The 21,818-nt window shown below is 45.2% G+C and overlaps 1 protein-coding gene across 3 annotated transcripts in view; it reads right to left on the bottom strand.

Annotated features, from left to right (window-relative positions):
- The window catches only part of OGDHL (oxoglutarate dehydrogenase L), a 235,821-nt gene that overhangs the window by 9,195 nt on the left and 204,808 nt on the right, over positions 1 to 21,818 (bottom strand). For all 3 annotated transcript variants that reach the window (XM_040320732.1, XM_040320735.1, XM_040320734.1), the window contains exons 17-21: positions 16,040 to 16,218; positions 14,051 to 14,122; positions 12,047 to 12,172; positions 11,890 to 11,962; positions 3,591 to 3,754 (exon numbers count right to left, since the gene is read on the bottom strand). In XM_040320732.1, coding sequence (XP_040176666.1) covers positions 3,591 to 3,754; positions 11,890 to 11,962; positions 12,047 to 12,172; positions 14,051 to 14,122; positions 16,040 to 16,218 — 614 coding nt within the window. The remainder of the gene's footprint in view (positions 1 to 3,590; positions 3,755 to 11,889; positions 11,963 to 12,046; positions 12,173 to 14,050; positions 14,123 to 16,039; positions 16,219 to 21,818) is intronic.

The raw sequence follows: 21,818 nt of genomic DNA on the forward strand, positions 1-21,818 counted from the left end.
TTCTTTGAGAGGGGAATGCACTGATCTTGTGTTCCTGCAAAGCAGGACCACGACACTTTACATTCCCCAGTCCAAAACACCTCCCCTAAAAGGCAGCAATCACTCCAGGGAACACATTTAACCCTTTGATCGCCCCTGATGTTAACCCATTCCCTAACTGTGTACAGTAACAGTGCACATTTTTTAGCACTGATCACTGTATTGGGGTCACTGGTCCACCAAAAAGTGTCAAAAGTGTCAGTTAGGTGTCCGATTTGTCCGCCGCAATATCACAGTCTCGCTATAAGTCGCCACCATCACTAGTTTAAAAGAATTATATATATATATAATGTATCTATATATATATATATAATATATATATATATATACACACACACACATATACACACACACACACATCATAGTTTGTAGACGCTGTAACTTGTGCACAAACCAATCATATACACATATTGGGATTTTTTTTATATACCAAAATCATGTAGCAGAATACATATTGGCCTAAATTGATGAAGAAATTCTATTTTTACATTTTTTTTATTGGGCAGGTTTTATAGCAGAAAGTAACAAATAAAGGGATTTTTATATACAGTTTACCTGTAAAATCCTTTTCTTGGAGTAAATCACGGACACAGAGCAGCATAGCCATTACTATGTGGGTTATAGAGTCTACCTTCAGGTGATGGACACTGGCATTCTCAGACCAGGAAGTCCCCTACCTATTATAACCCCCTCCCATACCGGGAGGTACCTCAGTTTTGTTGCAAGCAGTATGCATCCCAAAATATTCCCCATAAGAGGGGGTGGGAGCTCTGTGTCCCGTGATGTACTCCAAGAAAAGTATTTTACAGGTAAGCTGTATATAAAAAATCCCTTTTTCTTTATCGTACATCACGGGACACAGAGCAGCCTAGCCATATACGTATGTGGGATGTCCCAAAGCAATGATTAATGAGGGAAGGGAGACATCTCGGTCAAAGACTAAATCCATATAAATTAAATAAATCTAGGGTGCCCCGGACTTGAGGATCCTATACTGCCGCCTGCAGTACCGCCTGCCCAAAGGCCTCCTCCTTCTACAAACGTCCAGCTGATAAAACTTTGTGAATGTTTTAAACCTGAGCCATGGAGATCTGGTGGTGCGCTTCCCAGAAGGCGCCCATGGCCTAGTAGAATGGGCCTTCACCGACAAAGGAGGGGGTAACCCCTTTAAAGCCGTAGGCCTGAATAATCAACTGTTTAACTCCATCTAGCGATGGTGGACTTCGCTGCTGCCTGACCCTTCTTAGGTCCATCCGGTAGGACGAATAACACATCCGTCTTCGAATCCACTTCTGTGGCCTTAAGATAGACCTTCATGGCCCTAACAATATCAAAGGTATGCAGCAATTCCTTCCTTTCTCGAAGTGGCTTTGGAAAGAAGCATGGTAGGATCAAATCCTTGTTTTCAGTGAAAATTTGATATATAACCTTCTGTAGGAAAGACAGGTGAGGACGGAGAACCACCCTAGTCTTTATGCAGAATGAGGTATGGTCCTTTACAAGACAAGGCTGCCAGTTCTGGACACTCTTTCTAGCAGAAGCCCATGGCCACCAAAAATACTAACCTTTCTAGTCAGTAACAACAAAGGAACCTCGGCAGAGGCTCAAAAGGCTGCTTTTGCAGAGTTGACAAGACAAGGTTTAGGTTCCATGGACAAAGGGGTGTCTTGATTGGAGGATTAATCCGTAAGACCCCCTGCAAGAAGGTTTTAACCAGAGAGTGGGTGGCCAAAGGTCTCTGAAACCAGACCGACAGGGCCGAAATCTGCCCTTAGATAGTGCTTACTGCCAGGTTTTTGTCTACTCCCAGCTGTAGAAATCGTAAAACCCTGTCAATGGTATATTTGCTGGGGTGCTATCTCTGGGACTCACACCAGACTACATAGGCCCTCCAAACCCTGTAATAAATCACTCTAGGAGGGGAACAGAAGTGCCATGCTGCGCCGGAGGAGAAAACACGTGGGACACGTGGAGCAGACCGGAACCGGCATCCCTCCATAGGTAAGACAACATAGCCCCACTATGGAACTTTTTCAATGTCTATACTAGATGGGGTGGCTGTCCTTTTTATTCTCACAGAAACAGGAGTAAGCCCCTACCCCATCCATACCATGCGGTGGTAGCAGCAGCAGACCGCTAACACAGCCAGGGAGACATGCAATTGTGGGTACAATAATTAACCATCCGGTCTTAAGCAGACATAAGTGAATTTAGTTGCCCCGATGCAGAGCATACCACAGGCTAACCCAACAAAGATCTCCCCCGGAGAGTCCCACTGTCAAACCAAGTCCCGCAGGCCCCCCTTCTTACCTGCTCCATGCTGAAGGGTATTGCATAGCAAGAGGCCCAATCTTCCCCCATCTCCGTGGGTATTGTGCTAGACCTTCAGGGACCGGGGTCCTGGAAAGGAACACCACTCCCCTGGACCTATACAGCATCCTGACAGCAGGGACTTTTGGACCTTAGAAGGTACAAAGTTCTGGAACCCAGGATCCAGCCCTCCAAGGAGAGGCATTATAGGCAAACCCCAGCGACCTGGGGCCCGGGTACTGTCCACCTTGGCTCTGAAGCACTTTGGACAGATCCGGTTAGCCTGTCCCTGGTCCCAAGGACGTAGAGGCACAGCTACTCGTGACCAACACCTAAGACACTGGCGAAAAAAACTGGGGTACTCTCGGTATGGGAGGGGGTTATATAGGGAGGGGACTTCCTGTCTGATAATGCCAGTGTCCATCACCTGAAGGTAGACTCTATAACCCACATAGTAATGGCTATGCTGCTCTGTGTCCCGTGATGTACGATAAAGAAATATATATATTTTTTTAATTGTTGGTCTTTTTTTGTATATAGCGCGAAAAATAAAAAACCGCAGAAGGTGATCAAATATCACCAAAATAAACCTCTAATTGTGGAGGAAAAAAGGACATACATTTTTTTGGTACATCGTTGCACGCTTGCGCAATTGTCAGGTAAAGTAAGGCAGTGCTGTATCGCAAAAAATGGCCTGGTCATGAAGTGGGGTAAACCTTGCAGAGCTGAAGTAGTTAAAGCCAATTCTTCGCTATCATTGCACTGTGTGGGGAATGTGCCAGATTTGAGGTGATCAGGTTTGAGGTGCGAGCGACACTTTCCTATCACTTTTCTATCATGCACTAAATTTTATATGCGCGCCATTTTTTCCCATCACCACATTAACATACTGCATTATGACATAACACGTTCCTGAATTTGTCGCAAATAACCCCACTTTTGGTGCATGTGCAGGGCTGGCACAAATAATAACAGCTAGCAGTCTTTCAGAATTCCCCCCAATGTCTGCTAACAAATAAAAGAAAATTAGGAGCGAGGAGGTAATAAACCCACTTAAAGACAAGGTGTTTATCAAACTCTCATGCTGTTGCTAATCAGTAAAATTTTCTCCACATAATTCACTTATGCGACAGGAGGAATATTTAACTTTGTGCCTCAATTATCCTGATCATTTGTTTTGTAACAAAACTGGCTGTCAAAATATTCTCTGCCTAACAGATTAATACTGAGGAAGATGTTACCTGCTCCAGCCGTGTGATTGCTATTTGGCTTTCCAGCTGTTTTTGATGCCTTTCCTTGACAAGCTCATAATAAACCTTCCCAGTGCAGAAAATGACCCGTCTCACATCCTGAGGACTGTGACAAGCTGCTCCGCTCTCAGGAATCACACGTTGGAAGACTGTACCTTATGTCACAAAGAAATTCTAATGGTTAATGGTTTAGCAGAAGCACCGTTGTTGTTTTCATCTGTAAGATGCATCCCTGTTTGAATACATTTGCTCAAATAAATTCATTTATATGAAGGAAAAAAACGTGCTTTTGTATATCTAGACTCCCAAGCAAGACTGACTACTACTACTCACAACGAAAGCTAGTTTTCATGCCAATGAAGCAGCACAATGTATGCATTGACCTTACACCACAACTTAAAGTGCATGTAAATACTAAGGCCTAGTGCACACTGGCATTGAAAGCAGGCATTTGAGGGGTGTTTTAAAGGCACCCGTCAAAGGCTTGGTTTACATTACTCTGTCGCGGAACACATGCAGAATTGCACAGGTTCCTTCACAAGTCTTGACAAGTGGGTTATGTTCCTGTTCATATAGAGGACTAGGCAGAACAGGTTAGATATTTAAATACATTTTACTTTAACAGAGTTTAACAGCCCTGCCCAGGGGGCGCTCCCTCCGGACATAACCCTCCTCCCTGCAGCATGCAGCCTCAGTTCGTAACAAGCAGTACAAACCTAAAAAGGAGGGGTGGGTGCTGTGTCCGTCCATGGACGACAGAGAAAAGGAATTTACGGTGAGAAGAAATCCTATTTTCTCTTATAGTCCATGGACAGACACAGCCTTCACAAGTCTTGACAAGTGGGACATCCCCAAGCAGTGTCAAAAAACGAGGGATGGGAACAGTATCAGTAAAAAACAAACAACTTCACCCCAAACAAGCAGAGCTCCTCAACGGAGGAGTTGCAACTTTAAACAGCCGCCTGCTAAACCTTGAGGCCGAAGGAAGCATCTGAAGATGCACTCACATCAACCTTGTAAAATTTGGAAAAGGTGTGAACGGACGACTAGGTCGCCGCATTACACACCTGTGATACAGACGCTTGATGTTGGAAAGCCCAGGAAGCACCAAAGCCTTGGTCGAATGTGCCGTGACCGGAAAGGGGGGCGTCCGCCTCTTAAGAGCCTAGGCCTGTCCGAGAAATGGTGGATCAGGCAGAGACCACCAGGCCCTTTTGTGGACCAGATATGACACAAAAAGTGAGTCAGACCTCCGAAACTGAGCCGTAGCAGACAGGTACACCCGCAAAGCGCGTACCACATCCAAAGTATGAAGCGCAACCTCCTTAGGATGCGCCGGCCGAGGACTCAAGGACGGAAGTACAATGTCCTTGTTAAGGTGAAAGGCCGAAACCACCTTCGGAAGAAAGGAAGTTTGCGGACGCAACACCGCCTTATCCTCATGGAGGACCAAGTATGGCGACCTGCAAGACGAGGCCTCCAACTCAGAAACACGTCTGACAGAAGTAATGGCCACCAAAAAGGCCACCTTCTGAGATACTGTCAGGAGAGGAATCTCTCTGATGTTTTCAAAAGGAGGGTCCTGAAGAACCGAGAGCACCAGATTCAAATCCCATGGAGGAAGAGGTGGTTTAAGAGGGAGAAGTATGTGACGAACCCCCTGCACAAAGGTACCCACCAGAGAATGAGCCACCAAAGGCAGCTGAAAGAACACAGCCAAGGCTCAAATCTATCCCTTAATGGTGCTTAAGGCAAGTTTCTGATCCACTCTACGCTGTAAAAACAGCAGGACCCTAGAAACCGAATACGTCCGTGGACGCCACTCCATCTCTTCACAAAGAGAAGTAGGCATTCCAGGTGCGATGGTAGATCTTCCTGGAAGAAGACTTCTGTGCCCTCAGCATGGCTGAGATGACAGAGTCAGAAAGACCTCGTTCCTCAATACCTGGCATTCAAATAGCCATGCCGTTAAAGCCAGCGACTGTAAAGCAGGATGAAGTATGTGACCTTGAGACAGAAGGTCCTCCCGCATTGGCATCTGCCACCAGGCGTACGAGATCGATGTACCAAGTACGCCGGGACCAATGCGGAGCGATTAGAATCATTGTTATCCCTTCGGCCTCCACTCTGTGGAGCAGCCGAGGAAGCAACTTCAATGGGGGAAAGGCATAAATTAGCCGATACTGACCCTACGGGGCCACCAACGCGTCTACCCAGGGATCTCTGGACCTGGCCACGAAACTCGACACTTTGTGGTTGAGGCGAGAGGCCAGGATATCCACATCTGGTGTGCCCCACCCCCTGCAAAGGAGTTGAAACACCTACGGATGCAATGACCATTCTCCCTGGTCTCAGGTAGTCTGCCTGCCAGTTTTCTATGCCCGGAATGTAGACGGCTGTCAGAGTAGGCATGCTTCTTTCCGCCCACCTTAGGATGTGAGCGACCTCGGACGCTGCAGCCGAGCTCCAAGTTCCCCCCTGATGGTTGACATAAGCCCCTGCCGTGGCGTTGTCCAACTGGATCCTGATTGGGCGACCTTGCAACCTCCTCGACCAGAGGAGAGACATAGCCTGATTGCCCGAAGTTCCAGGACATTGATCGGCAGACGGGATTCTTCTAGAGTCCATTGACCCTGGGCCGACTGGACGCCCCCCCCCAACCCATGAGGCTGGCGTCCGTCGTAATCACCGTCCACTGGAAGGGAAAAAACGGATCTCAGCCACCAATTCAGAGAAACTCTGACTAGGTGGCTTACCTGAATCTGACGATCCAGAGACAATGGAGATTTGTTTCATTTGGACAGGATCTCCTTCTGCAATATGCGAGTGTGGAACTGGGCATACGGTACCGCCTCGAAGGAGGCTACCATCAGACCCAGACCTGCTTCACCGCAGATTGAAGAGTGCAATTTTTCCAGGGGAAGAAAGACTCTCGCCTCCGACGAGTCCAGAATCAACCCTAGTTACTCCAAACGCTGAGTCGGTACCAGGACAGACTTCTGAATGTTTAACACCCTCCCAAATTCTCGGAGGGTCTGGCTGGCTATAGACACATTCACCTCTAATTCTGAGCCAGAAGCTGCTCTCAGAAGAAGGTAGTCTATGTAGCCCACAATGGCAATGCCTCGCTGTCTGAAAGCTAGCACCTTGGTGAAAACTCTTGGTGCTGACGCTAGTCCAAAAGGAAGGGCCACAAACTGATAGTGGTCTTCCCCTATCGCAAAGCACAGAAACCTCTAGCAAATTAGGACATGCAAGTATGCGTCCTTGATGTCCAAAGACGCCAGACAGTCCCCCAGGTGGAGCGCAGCCACCACTGAGCGAATGGATTCCATGTGGAACTTCCTTACTCTCACAAAGGCATTCAGGGCCCGTCCTTTGGGACCACAAACAGATTAGAATAAAATCCCTGAAACCTCTTGTCCTGCGGAACGGGTAAAATTACCCCGCAATTTAGCAAATCTTGCACTGCCCCCAATAGGGCAGAAGACAAGCCGGAAGGAGGGGGAGACTTGAGGGAAAGAATCTGTTTGGGGTACAAGATAGTTTCTTTCCTTTCCACCAAAGAGACCACCTCGCAGACCCACTGGTCGGAGAGCAGGGAGGTCCACCGAACTGTGAACCTGCAAAGCCGCCCCCCCCCCCCACCCATGAGGCGGGCGGGGGCAAAACTTCATGCGGTGCGGGTTTGGATGCCGGTTTGTTTGTCTTGCGCACCCAGGGACGTTTCTGTCCCCCAGTTGAGCCTTTATAAGCCTGGGAGGGTTTACCCGCAGACCCTGACTGCCGAAAATACCTCTTCTGAGTGTGAAACAAAGGACCCGACTTACGGCGTGGCTCCTTCCCTTTGGTGGACTGAGGGAGGAGAGTGCTCTTACCTCCAGTGACATCTTTAATAATGTCGTTCAGCGAGGTACCAAAAAGCCTCCCACCCATGAAGGGTAAATTTGCTAGGGCTTTTTTGGATGCTTGGTCAGCAGACCAGCGTTTCAGCCAAATCAGGCGGCGTAAAACCACTGCCGAAATAGAGGTTCTTAATATCAAGGGGGCTGCATCCAATGTAGCATCACATACATATACAAGGCCCTGGACCATCTGGTCAGCCAGTCTAATAAATTCAAAAGGGAGCTGGTGGTAAACATGGAGCGGGTCAGCGCCTCGGACCTCCTACCAGTATGGTCCTTGAAGGCAGGGGGTCCCTTCTATAGGGAAAGTGGTCACCTTATTTAACCGGGCAACCGGGGGGGTCAACTACCGGAGGAGGAGCCCATTTTTTTTAACAGGCTGTCCTCAAAAGGGTAACGGACTGCTATGCGCTGAGGAACCACAAAGGACTTCTGCGGCTTTTCCCATTCCTTATCAATAAACTTGTCAAAAAATTACACATAAGGAAAAACCTTCACAGAGTGGTAGAACTTGTGGGACCCAAAAAAGACTGAATCCTCAGTGGATGCCTCAGCTGCACTATCCAGCTTAAGGGAGTCCCTTACAGCGCTGATAAGCGCACTGACAAGTGCCCTGTCCTGTACTGACCCAAGGCAGAAGTCTTCCTCACAAGGAAGGTCCTGGTCCACATGCTCTGACAACCCAGAACCGGGGTCCTGTGCCGCAGCCAGGCGCGAGGAGGGGGCGATTTGTACCCCTCTTACACCCGCACACCGCTTCCACCCTGGCAACAAATGTTTCCAGGACTGCCGACAAAGTGTCCATGGGAACCGCAGGAGCAGGGGCACCAGCTGCCACCTCAGGCATGATTGGGGAAGAAGGGCCAGATACTGACTCCATAACCACAGACAGCTCTCAGGGACCTATTCAGACCTGAAAAAGCCCACCCTCCTTGCTGCGCAGGGGACTCACCAACCCAGCAAGAGACTGCTCAGCGCCGCTGCCCGCCTTAAGTACACAGCGTGTGCTGTGAGGAAAAAACTGAGGAGATATGTGCTGCGCACCGTTCAGAAGTCAGCACTAGAGGCCAAAACCCCACACAAAATGGCCGCTGGACGCCTCAGAGATGACTGGGCATGGCCACAGTAAAATGGCCAGCCACAATAATGAGCTACGCCATAGCGTGGCCACGACAAAATAGCAGCCAGCCAATGGGATTTCCCAATGTAAATAGCAGACTGCAAAAAAATTGGGACAGGCGCCGCCATGTGGATGAGAAGGGGGCCTCCCAAGACAAAGCACACCCCCACAGCCAAAAATGGGCCCAGACACCCCACAATGCCCCGGTGGGAAAGGAGCCCCCCCCCACAGGTCCACCCCGGTAGCAGCGGTTAGTAGCAGAGCGAAAAATGACAGAGCAGGGAAAGGGAGGATAGGAGGACCCCCTAACCCCAGGAATGCCCAGCCATACCAACCCGCCGAGGCAGGAAGGACTGTACTTACCCATCCATGCGAGGACCCGCTGGTGCATTCCTGACAGGCATACAAGCGCGTTGGAGTAGCTGTCGGCCGGGTCCACTGTGAGTGAGACAACACCACAGCCCAGTCATGTGTGGTCCCTGGAGCAAAAAAGCCCACAGGCCACCCCAGGAGTCATGGGGTATGTCGTGGCAGACCCAGCCCTTAGCAATGGTGTGCTCACGCTCGCTGGCCGGACTGAGGAGACTACAAGGATCTATATACCCAGCCTGTCACCCAGCCGGCAGTTGATAGAAGAATCTTAAAATAAAAAAAATCAAATAAAACAAAACAATTCTTCAGGGCGATGGGCCCAAAGGGAGCCACATCCATCTCCTTTGCTAGGCATAAAAAAAAATGGAGGCTGCATGCTGCAGGGAGGAGGGACATATCTGGAGGGACCGCCCCCTGGGCAGGGCTGTTCAACTCTGTTAAAGTAACATGTATTTAAATATCTAACATGTTCTGTCTAGTCCTCTCCTATGAACAGGAACATAACCCACTTGTCAAGACTTGCGAAGGCTGTGTCCGTCCATGGATGAGAGAAAAAGGGGGGGGGGGAATCTAGATCGGCTTGGGATGTCTATTTTCCAAAAGGAGGTCATTTGGGGCATGGCTGCACTGTTCCTGCACCCTCACCACAGGATTTGATTGACAGCAGCAGTCAATGTCTCCCGCTGCTCTCAATGAGTCATGTGAGGAGATATATATATATATATATATATATATATATATATAATGTATACATATACATACATACACACACACAGGGCTTTTTTTCAGGGGGAACACAGTTCCGGCACCTCCAGCACTGAATGTACATAATGGCAAGGGGTGCTGGAGGGTCTTTGATGCTGACTGCTGGGGGATCTATTTTTGCATGGGGGTCTATTGTTGCTAGGGGGCTCGTATGTTGCCAAGGGGTCAACTGTTGCCAGGAGGGATCTATTGTTGCTGGCTACTGGAAGATCTGTTGTTGCTGCTGGGGGGGGGTATAATATGTAAGGAATCTGTTGCTGGGTGATATATTATTGCTGGGGTGGGGTATTTTGTTACTATGGGGATATATTGTTGCTGGGGTGGTCTACCCATTGCTGGAGTCATCTATTGTTGCTGGGGTGGAGTCTATTGTCGCTGGGGGAGATCTATTGTTGCTGGGTGAATCTAGTGTGCCTGGAATGGGGGTCTATTGTTGCTGGGGGGAGCTATTGTTGCTGGCTTTAGGGGATTTATTTAACTGCTTTTTTGTTATTGTTAACATACATATATATATATACATATATATATATATATATATATATATATACATATATATATATATATATATATATATATATATATATATATATATATATATATATATATATATATATATATATATATATATATATATAATAAAATAAAAAGGTCTCAAACCCCTGTTAAAATTTCAGGTTTCTGTAAAAAAAAATGAGACAAAGAGAAATCATTCTAGAACTTTTTCCACATTTATTGTGACCTATAAACTGTACAACTCAATTGAAAAAAACAAAACAAATCTTTTAGGGGGGGGGGGGGGGGGGAGAGGGATAAAAAAAAATACAAAAATAATAATAATGTGGTTGCATAAGTGTGCACACCCTTAAACCAATACTTTGTTGAAGCACCTTTTGGTTTATTACAGCACTCAGTATTTTTGGGTATGAGTCTATCAGCATGGAATATCTTGACTTGGCAATATTTGCCCACTCTTCTTTGCAAAAACACTCCAAATCTGTCAGATTGCGAGGGCATCTCCTGTGCACAGATTTTCAATTGGATTCAGGTCTGGACTCTGGCTGGGCCATTCCACAACGTATCTTCTTCTGGGGAAGCCATTCCCTTGTTGATTAGGATGTATGCTTTGGGTCATTGTCATGCTGAAAGATGAAGTTCCTCTTCATGTTCAGCTTTCTAGAAGAAGCTCCAAACATTTCTTTTGGAAATTATGGTCAAAAAGGTCAACCTTGGTTACATCAGACCATAACACATTTCCCACATGCTTTTGGGAGACTTACTTCCCTCTACCTAAAAGATTTCAGTTTGTTGTTCAACCGAGTTGTACAGTTTATAGGTCACATTAAAAGGTGGAAAAAGTTCTGAATTGATTTATCTTTGTCTCATTTTTTTACATCACAGAAACCTGAAATTTTAGCAGCGGTGTGTAGACTTTTTATATCCACTGAACATACACAAGAGTGATAGGGGGCTCAGGTAAGTATTTTGGTGGTTCTAGAGGGAGCTGCACATAAGTTATTTTTTTTATTTTGTCTTAACCTTTAGCCTTTATAACCACTTTAAGCAATTTTTCATAATATGCTTAACCATTAGCCGACCAGCCGCCGCAGTTATACTGTGTTTTTTTTAGCGCAGTGCTACAGGAAGCGGATATGACACACGCGGCATACTTCTCAATGAACTGACGGCACTAAGAGAGTGCTGTGACTCGGGGGAAAGATGCGCATGCACCAGTGACGTCAATACAAAGAACGGGATGGATTACAAGCCAACAGAGCAAATACGGTGGCATCTACATACAGCAATTAGTAGTGTTTTTAATGCTGTTTTATATGTGAAAAAGTTATGGGGAAGAGTCTACTACCACTTTAGGAGCCAGGATCAGAGTTTAAAGGACTCAGAAAAATGTAAAATAAAATAAAAGAAGCATCTGACTGATTGCTATGATATACTGCATTATGTATTGCTTCTTACATAATTTAGGCCAAAAGATACAGTATAGATTTTGTTCTGAATTATACGGCACATGCACAAAACATTTTTTTTGTTTTCTTTTCGACTATTCACATATGGCATGCATTTTATTGAAGTAAATGGGTGACTTCAGCACACTAAACACCTCTTTACCAACCTGTTTTCATTTCTTCAAAGCTAGATTTGGCTTCTGGATGCCTCAACAATGATTTGGGTGTAAAAATAATGAGCTGAAATATGATAAGACACACATGCATTAAATTGTAAAAATAAGCAAGCTGGCTTATTTCCTATAATCATTGAATACAGTTTACCGGTTTGCGGAAGGGCAATAAAATTTGCCGCCTGAGGACATGAAAGTAATTAGCAGGTGTTGAGCAGTTTACTACGATCCAGTTGCAGTCATACAGTTGGGTAACTTCATAGTCTGGAATATATTCCTAAAGATAAAAGATTTGTAAGTTAAACATGTTTCATGTCAAATGATCATTGATCTCCACAACAAAACCTTGTTAGCACTGAGGGGTATATTTATAAAAAAATTCACGTCCCGACAAATAATACCTATAATGTTTGTAATGTGTATCTAATGTTTCCTTGTTGCCTTTTGTCAGGTGAATGTAACATTCCCCTACCTTCATAGAAAAAACACTATAGGCCAAGAACATTCAACCAGCAGGGTAAATGAGGGAGACATCTGCACTGTGTACAGTCCATGGAGAATTTTGTGTGAAAGGGCAGATGAATGGGTGGGTGTTTGGCCAAGCAAATCCTAACTGCAGTGTGAATCAAAACAGCTTTCTCTTGGTTATTAGGGAGATGGCACCTGCCGGGGTCCCAACAACCAGTGACTCATCCCCACCCGGCACTTTTAGCTTTCAGACAGGGACTCCTGACTGGCAGGTAAAATGTAAAAAACAACAAAAATGGTTGTAAAATTAAGAAAAAAGTGAGCTCCCCCTAAAATTCATATTAGCCCCTTGAGGTATGGTTTGGAATTTAATGGGAACTCCAGGAAATAGAAAACATGGCAATGAGCCCCCCAAAATTCCATACCAGACACTTATGCCGCGTACACACCATCACTTTATGTGATGAAAAAAAACGACACTTTCTGTGAAGTAAAAAATGACGTTTTTGAAACTTAAATTTTCAAAGACGAAGTTGCCTACACACCATCGTTTTCTCACAATGATCTTGCAAAGTGAGGTTACGTTCCACCACGTTTTACCATTGAAGCTCGCTTCATAAGTAGCTTCTGGGCATGCGTGGATGAAAAAACGTCTTAGAAAACGATGTTTTTTCCTACACACGGTCAATTTCTGTGAAGTAAAAAGTGCACTTTTGAAAAACGACACATAAAATTGAAGCATGCTTCAATTTTTTTTGGTCGTTTTTTACAAGACATAAAACGACGTTTTCCCCCACACACAGTCAATTAAAGTGACGTTTTTAAAAACGTCATTTTTTTTCATCACATAAAGTGATGGTGTGTACGCGGCATTAGAGTCTGGCATGGATTTTAAGAGGGAACCTCACACACAATAAACAAGAAGACTCAACACTGCAGCTGGATGTTCCTCAAGATTCTCCATAGACGGTACATAGTGCAGAAGTCTCCTTCATTTCCCATGCTGGTGGAATGTTCTTAGCCTATAGCGTGCCATGTTAACTCCCATGGTCGAAATGTCCTATAAGTATTTGTTCTTAAAACCAAACATTAGGTAATGCTACATTCACCTGACGCAAGGCAAAAACTATTTACACATATTATAAACATTAAGGGTATTATTTGCTACACTTGCATGGATGCTGAGACATTCGCAAAGCAATTTATTTATAAATAGACCCCTGAATGTTAGAAGAGAGTTTCTAATTAAAAAAAAGTCAAATCACCTAGAAGGTGGTGTCATAGGCAATACTTCTGCTTCCTCTTTTTTTCTCAGTTTGTACACTTCATTTGACTAAATATGGACTAATATACTTAAACAGGGTTGAGCTTGTTATAAGTGCCAAATTGTTTAAACATCACTTCCTAAAAATAAATGATTTGGCTATGGAAAAACATGCCTCGCTACTTTAAACACACAATGGGTCTCCATTTACCACATCTAATCCTCTATGCAATATGTTTGCATTGTATAAAAGCATGCATCCCTGTCTCCATATAACTTATCTGGGCTGAAACCAAAACCTTTATTTTATTAAAGAAGAGGAAGTAAAGCAGGGATATAAGAAGCTTCTGCATTTTTCAACATTTACAATTAGAGTATGAGGTCAAGATAAAGCAAGTCATAGTGCTAGACAAATCAACTTACAGGATAAGCATCACAGTCATCATTGCTCATCTGGAGGAACCTTTCAGGTCTGGCTGAAGAATGCTCAGGTCCCTGGTAATAATATTAAGCAGAGGAGTTTAGGAAAGCTTGCCTCTCAATTACATTACTGATGGCAGAAGACAGAAGCAGCAGTAAAGGCTTTTAAGAAACATCTTTTTCTGGTGCAGACGGAAATGTACCCCCCAAAAATAACATATATGGAAGAGATTTGTCAAGTCTACTAAAAAAAAAAAAACGTTTTCCAAATTTCCTCATTAAAACAAAGAGGACAGCACAGTGGCACTTATGCCTCGCCCTGGTGACCTCGAGTTCCAGTCAAGACAATAGCTACATGGAATTGTACATTCTCTCTGTGCTTGCATGGGTATCCTCTGGGTACTCTGGATTCCTTACACACTACAAAACATGCTAGCATTTTATTTGGTGCCTATCTTAGTATAAAATTGTACTGAGTCTGCCCAAGATGTGCCCCATCAAATGGAAAAGCGATTTGAGTCCTCATGGAGAAAAAAAGTGGTGTATACGTAATAATGAATCAAGGCATTTTTTTTTTCAGCCAGAATGTGCCAGTATTCAGTACTGGCACCTCTGGGGTGAGGGTGGGGCAGCTACCCTGTGTGCCATCTTTTCATGTGGGAGGGAGATGCATTATTAGTGGCTCTGGGAGGGGCGGGGGGTGTCTTTGATGTGTCAGCACAGATACGAACTCGAACATTATACAGCAACTCACTGTTAGCTGTTGTGAACCACGCCAGCAGTAACAGAGGAGGTCTTTCACTACTCACTTCCTCTGCTGGGCTCTGACAGTTGACATTATCCAACGCAGATCCCAGCAGAGGAATTAAGTTGTGAAAGACCTCCTCTTTGACTACCAGATCTGTTTACAGCCATGAGCGGCAAAGTTACAGCAGTGGTGAGCTGCTGCATTATCATGTGAGAATGATGAAGTGCCAGGATACAGAGACTGTACTGTAACTCTGAAGAGACAGGTAAGCTGCTAAGATGCTTAATGGAGCAGTGCCATCACGTCACAAGCCGCAGCAGCATAGGTTAGCTACTGAGGGATAATGCAGAGTAAACGGATGTTTTCCATGTGACGCCACAGCGCAGACTGGTGCTTCCTATTGTGACCCCTGTTCTTGGACATGTGAGAGGGCTCACCGCACCCACTACCAACCCTCAGCATGTTTCCCACACTCTCCGTTTAGTTCATTTACAATTAAATGGTGACATTTTCTGAATAAGAAAGAAAATTCCCAGATGTGCGTCTTCAGAAGGCAATAGAGCCATTATTATATGAAACAAAACACATAGTCCAGATGGAAGATTTATACGTATCAGGACTACACACAATGCCACTCATTTGTAGAGCAAGATTCTATAACAGCAGAACCAGTTCTAAAGCCAGTGGCTTCAGGAGCCTTTCTGACTGCACTAACCCTAGCATTTTTGTATCACATCTACAATTTAAAACGGCATATTTTTGTGAGCTATGCAGATAGAATTAAGATATACACAGGGCCAGATTGGCAACAATAAAGTTGCTTCCCGCAATCAGCTCATAGCAGATAAAAATAAAACTGGCTGTGTAAGAACAGGGGAAACCATAAATAATGGAGGAAGTGCTGGGCTGGTATTCGCATTTACATGATGAATATGAATGATGAATTGTGGTATATTTCTAACATGTCTGAAAATAAAATCATGGTTTTAGCATAACAATACCTGGAGTACAAACAATGCTCACTATTGATTATACAAACATAAATGTAGTAAGCGATCACCTGCATTAAGGTGGGTAACCACCTCATAGGAAGGCAGAAAAATATGCAAGCCTTGATAAACAGTAAGTTAAAACAGATTAAGTATTAATGAGTTTACACTCCAGGAGAGCAGGACCCATTAGTTTACCTTGGCTCTTTAAATCAGTCAGTCAGCATGATTAACAGATGTGTTAGCAGCACTCACCATTCCTTCCATGCCATGTGGCAAAAGCAAAATGATTCCATTGTGCCGTACCCACTTTGCTTGTCCTGAGCTGATAAACTGGTCAATTATGCATTGTGCTGTATTGTAAAAATCACCAAACTGCGCTTCCCACAAAACCAAGGCATTGGGACTTGCCATGGCAAAACCAAGCTCGAAGCCTGAAAAAAACAGAAACCAAGTAATGACACAATTATTTTTCGCAATAATGCTTCATAGCTGTGAAATTAACTAGAAGGCCTACATGTGGCTGGAAAACATATAAATTGTTTTCAATGCCATCAATAAGACATTAAATGGTCAGTTCACATAAAGTTTAAAAATAAAGTTTAGATTTCATAGATGTAGCCATACAGAGTAAAAAAAATAAAATAAATATGTTTGAGTGAACTTATCAACAGGGTAAATCCAGCCAGTTATACGAATGTGGTACACCTTGTTAAAGCTGTCACTTTGAACTATAGGTCACACAGACGTTCTGGCTTCAAGCCTGAACAAAATTAGTGCTTAAATAAGAGTGAGAACGCTGGTCTAGAACTAATAGTCAACCCTAAAGTTAGAAAAAAGTAGCTTCTGTCTGATTTCCCTTTAATGTTGGGAAGGATAAGTCCAGTATTACTTTTCTTCTCCCATAAATGGTAGCACCTCTTAAGTCATTGACCCATTTAATTGGTATCAGAAACACTTCAACAAAGATCGACCTAAGAGTTTTGACGTTAGACCTGTATACATTATGGGTAAAGTTTACCTCTGGCCTTCTCACTTATAACGGAAATTTACCTGGCATATGGCCTATTTGGCAGGTCTTTGAAAGACTCTAAACACTTCATATAATGCTGTGAAAATTGTTAATGGTCTGAATCATCTACATTGCTATCTGGGAGCATGACTGCAGAATACATTTGAACAATCAAGAAAATGCTGGACGGCCGCTCTCTGATGCAACACCTTTATTGTGCAGAATCAATAAAATCCAAACTGTCAATCCATATGTCACAGAGGTACAGGAAAAAAAACAGCTGACATGTTTCACACCATTAGAAGGTGCTTAATCATGGCTGCACAATAAAGGTGTTGCATCAGAGAGCAGCCGTCCAGCATTTTCTTAATTGTTCATCACGTCTTGCAGAGCCAGCACCTTAGAGTGGGGTAAGTTGATATGGGATCGCATTCCTGGAGCAGTGTGAATTTTGTTCTGCAGAATACATTTGGGTATGGAATAGATGCCGGAATTATTTAGTGTGGGGTCTTTTTTGGATCTTCACTAGAATTTGATGAGCTGGTGAAATGCTACCACACTGGGCATAGTGAAGATTGATGGGCTATAGATGACAGAATAGATGAGATGCACAGCTTAAAATGTACAATGCTACAAGCCTGTAAGCAGCATGAAAGCTATATCTATATTATTAGGAACATAGGTGATACTTGGTCTTATTCAATAGTTAAGCAATAGTTAATCAGGTTGAAAAAAAGGACACGCCCATTTAGTTTAACCAATAGAAAAGAAAAACAAAACGGAAAACATCCATTTACACATTCCTATACCCATAGCTGATCGAGAAGGCAAAAAAACGAACAAACTATGAAGCATAAGCAGGGGCGTACCTGAAGCATAAGCAGGGGTGTACCTAAAGCATTTGGCACCCGGGGCGGATACTATATCTGGTACCTCCCCACCTTAAAATTTAAAAACACCCCACTGTGCCCCCTGCATCTACTGTGTACCCCCACAACTGCACCCCTTTACATTACACAGCATCCTGCACCCCTTTACATTACACAGCACCCTGAACCTCTGGACCCCTTTACATTGCACAGCACCCTGAACCTCTGGACCCCTTTACATTGCACAGCACCCTGAACCTCTGGACCCCTTTACATTGCACAGCACCCTGAACCTCTGGATCCCTTTACATTGCACAGCACCCTGCAGCTCTGAACCCTTTTTCATTACACAGCACCCTGCACCCCTTTACATTACACAGCACCCTGTATCCCTTTACATTACACAGCACCCTGTATCCCTTTACATTACACAGCACCCTGCACCCCTTTACATTACACAGCACCCTGCACCCCTTTACATTACACAGCACCCTGCACCCCTTTACATTACACAGCACCCTGCACCCCTTTACATTACACAACACCCCGCAGCTCTGGACCCTTACACATTAGCCTGCACCTCTGGACCCATTTACATTACACAGCACCCTGCACCCCTGCATGTTACACAGAACCCCCAGCCCCTTCTTACCTTAGTCATGCAGCCAGAGGAAGAGACACAGCAACGTTGAACAGAAACGGGAACTGCTGCAGTTAATTTTTCATATTAGCAAGCTAATGATTGGTTGCAAGGACCACCTAGCAACCAATCACCTTCTGGTTAACTTAAAAGGTTAACTCCAGCAGTTCCTCTGTCCGGTGCTGCTCACTGTCTCTCTCTCCTCCTGCGGTATTGTCAGGGAAATGGCCAAAAAAGGACTGGCAATTCCGCCCAAGACAATCATGGCTGCCATGGTGACTAAGGTGGGCAGTACTTCCACCTTGTAACCTGAACAGATCACATGACTAACTTCCTGGTCTATTTAAGCCTGCTGCTGGAGCTGCTCATTGCTGGATTATCTCTTCAGTCTCCTGATCCATGCTTATCCGTTGTGACCCGGCTTGCCTTAACCTTGCTTGCTGATTTCCTGTGTTTGACCCTCGGCCTGCTTCTGGACTTTGCTTCCTGACCACCCGGTGTGACCCTCGGCTTGTACCTGGACCCTGCTCGTGTATGACCTTGGCTCACCCCTGTATATGCTCTGTACTGACCTACCTGTGTTTGACCCTCAGCCTGCCTCTGGACTCTGCTTCTGCTTCCTGACCAACCGGCGTGACCCTCCGCTTGTACATTGACCCTGCTCATGTGACCTACCTGTGTTTGACCCCCCGCCTGGCTTCTGGTATCTCTGTTCATTTAAATACAACAAGCTCAGTTCTGCCTGCCTCAGCCATCCCTCAGTGGCTGAGCTCATCAGACTGCAAGCAAGAACCTGGCCAACCGTGCTTCTGTGGGCACTTCCTGTTCCCAACTCCAGGGTTGCGCTGCACTCAGCCGCAAGGGGAGTCCTCTTAGCATCTTGATCTTCATACTTGTTCCTGACAGTATAATCCAGCCATGTCATGTGATCACCACACTTACATAAACAGTGCAAAGACTGCAAGACACCCATGAGCAATTAGAGGGTCATCTGCATCACTTGTCTTCCGATCCCGTATCTCCCGATCCAAAACCTACCTCCAGTTGTACCCCCTCTGCTGGAATGTCTCAGGAGGCTCCTCTCACGGTGCCGATCCTGCTTCCTGAACCACGTGTGCCAACCCCTGAACGGTTCTCGGGGGACTGAAGAAAGTTTATGACTTTTAAAAATGCCTGCCTGCTATACCTGGCTCTGCAACCAAGAACTTTCTTCTTCGAGAATATTAAAGTTGGTTTCATTATCTCCTTACTCTTAGACGACCCCCAGGTGTGGGCCCACGGGTTACTGGAACAGAAGAGCCCCATTACTGACTCTGTTGACACTTTCTTCATGGCTATGGCCCAGTTGTACGACGACCCCCAACGTATGACTACGGCCGAGAATGCCCTGCACACCCTGCAGCAGGGGTAACGTCCCACAGAAGATTACACTGTGGACTTCCGTACATGGGCCGCAGATACATGTTGGAATCAAGCTGCCAATCAAGTACCAATATCGTCTGGGCCTATCAGAGTACCTCAAGGACGAGCTAGCCAGGGTAGCAATCCCGGATACCTTGGAGGGTCTCATACAGTTAGCCATACAACTGGACAGACGCCTACGTGAACGTCTATTCGAGAAGTATCAGACTCTCCAATCAGCCCAGGGACTGTCAGAACCCTCTTTCTCTGGCATCCAGTCCACCCGTGCCAAAAGTCAAGCCCAGACAGACTGGTCTGTTCCGACCTGCTCTATCACCTGAGGAAAGACTCTACAGCTGAAAGGTGAACCTTTGCTTTTACTGTGGAGAAAATGGCCACCTCAGGCCGAATAAACCATTCTTCAAACCCCCAGTACACTGTCAAGTGTCAGAACTGACCTCATCTCATCCTGTTCTCTCTATCTCCCTATTGGTAGCCAGGGAAGAGATCCGGTTTTCAGCCATCATCGACTCTAGGGACTGCAGCTGCTTCCTAGACATCAACTTGGCCAAAGGACTTGGAATTCCCCTTGTTGCCAAGAAGCAGCAGTTAACAGTTCATTTGGCTGATGGATCTCTACCCAGTTCTGGACTGATTACCCATGAGACCATGCCAATCCCTATGACAACCAGCTACGGCCACAAGGAACTGGTACGTTTCGATGTTTTGTGCTCTCCTCTAGTTCCGGTCATTCTGGGAGTCCCCTGGTTACGAGCACACAACCCTCACATTGACTGGCTGAAGAATGAAGTGCTGTTTTCATCTGCTTACTGTCAGCAGAATTGTCTGCCCCCTGGCCCTAAGGACTTTACCAGCTGCCTGACCATACAACCTGTTTCTAGTGCCAACCCTAATGTACCTTCTGCCTACCTAGAATTCCTGGATGTATTCGACAAGAAGGGAGCAGACTCCCTTCCACCCCATCGTCCCTACGACTGCCCTATTGACTTGCTCCCAGGCTCCGAAATTCCCTTTGGTCGTATCTTCCCTTCATCAGAGACTGATCTTGAGACATTACGACTCTACGTCGATGAAAACCTGGAAAAGGGATTCATCCTTCCCTCTTCATCCTCTGCAGGTGCTGGCATCTTTTTTGTCGAAAAAGATGATAAAACGCTTAGGCCTTGTATAGACTATCGAGATCTGAATAAGAGTTTTCTCCAAACTGGACTTATGAGGTGCTTACAGTCTGGTTCACATTTGAGAGAGGGATGAGTGAAAGACAGCCTTCCGAACTCTTTTCGGACATTTTGAAGACAATTTTCCAAGACCATCTTGACAACGTCCTCATTGTATACCTGGATGACATCCTTGTCTTCTCAGCCACCCTGGAGATTCATCGAGTACACATGAAAAAGGTACCAACTATTCTAAGAACACATGGACTATACGTTAAAGCTGAAAAATGTGACTTTGAGAAAGAATCTATCCAGGTTTTGGGTCTTGTCATATCTACTAAAGGAGTGGCCATGGATCCCCAGAAAGAAAAGCGATCCTGGAATGGCCTGTCCCCTCAGACAAGAAGGGTGTTCAAAGGTTTATTGGCTTTTCAAACTTTTACAGACGATTTATTAAGAACTTTTCAGCCATTATATCACCCATTATCCAACTAACCCGTTTGCATTCCAGATTCCAGTGGTCCTCGGAGGCTCATGCAGCTTTCGACAGACTTAAAACAGTGTTTGTTTCAGCACCAGTTCTTCAGCTTCCTGACCCTGCATTGCCATACATTTTGGAAGTTGATGCCTCCGAAGTGGCCACAGGAGCTATCCTCTCTCAATGACAGGGCCCCAAATCATTGCTACATCCTGTAGCCTTTTCCTCTCGAAAAATGACACAACCCGGAAAGAAATGATGATGTCAGAGATCGGGAGCTTTTGGCCATCAAAACAGCCCTGGAAGAGTGGAGATTTTTACTTGAAGGTGCAGCACATCCTATCATGATCTTTACCGATCATAAAAATTTAGAATATCTGAGGACTGCAAAACGTTTATACCACATCAAGCGCGGGAGGCGTTATTCTTTTCGAGATTCAATTTCCACATCTCTTT

Source organism: Rana temporaria, chromosome 8 (genome assembly GCF_905171775.1).
Source record: "Rana temporaria chromosome 8, aRanTem1.1, whole genome shotgun sequence".
Lineage (NCBI taxonomy): Eukaryota > Metazoa > Chordata > Amphibia > Anura > Ranidae > Rana > Rana temporaria.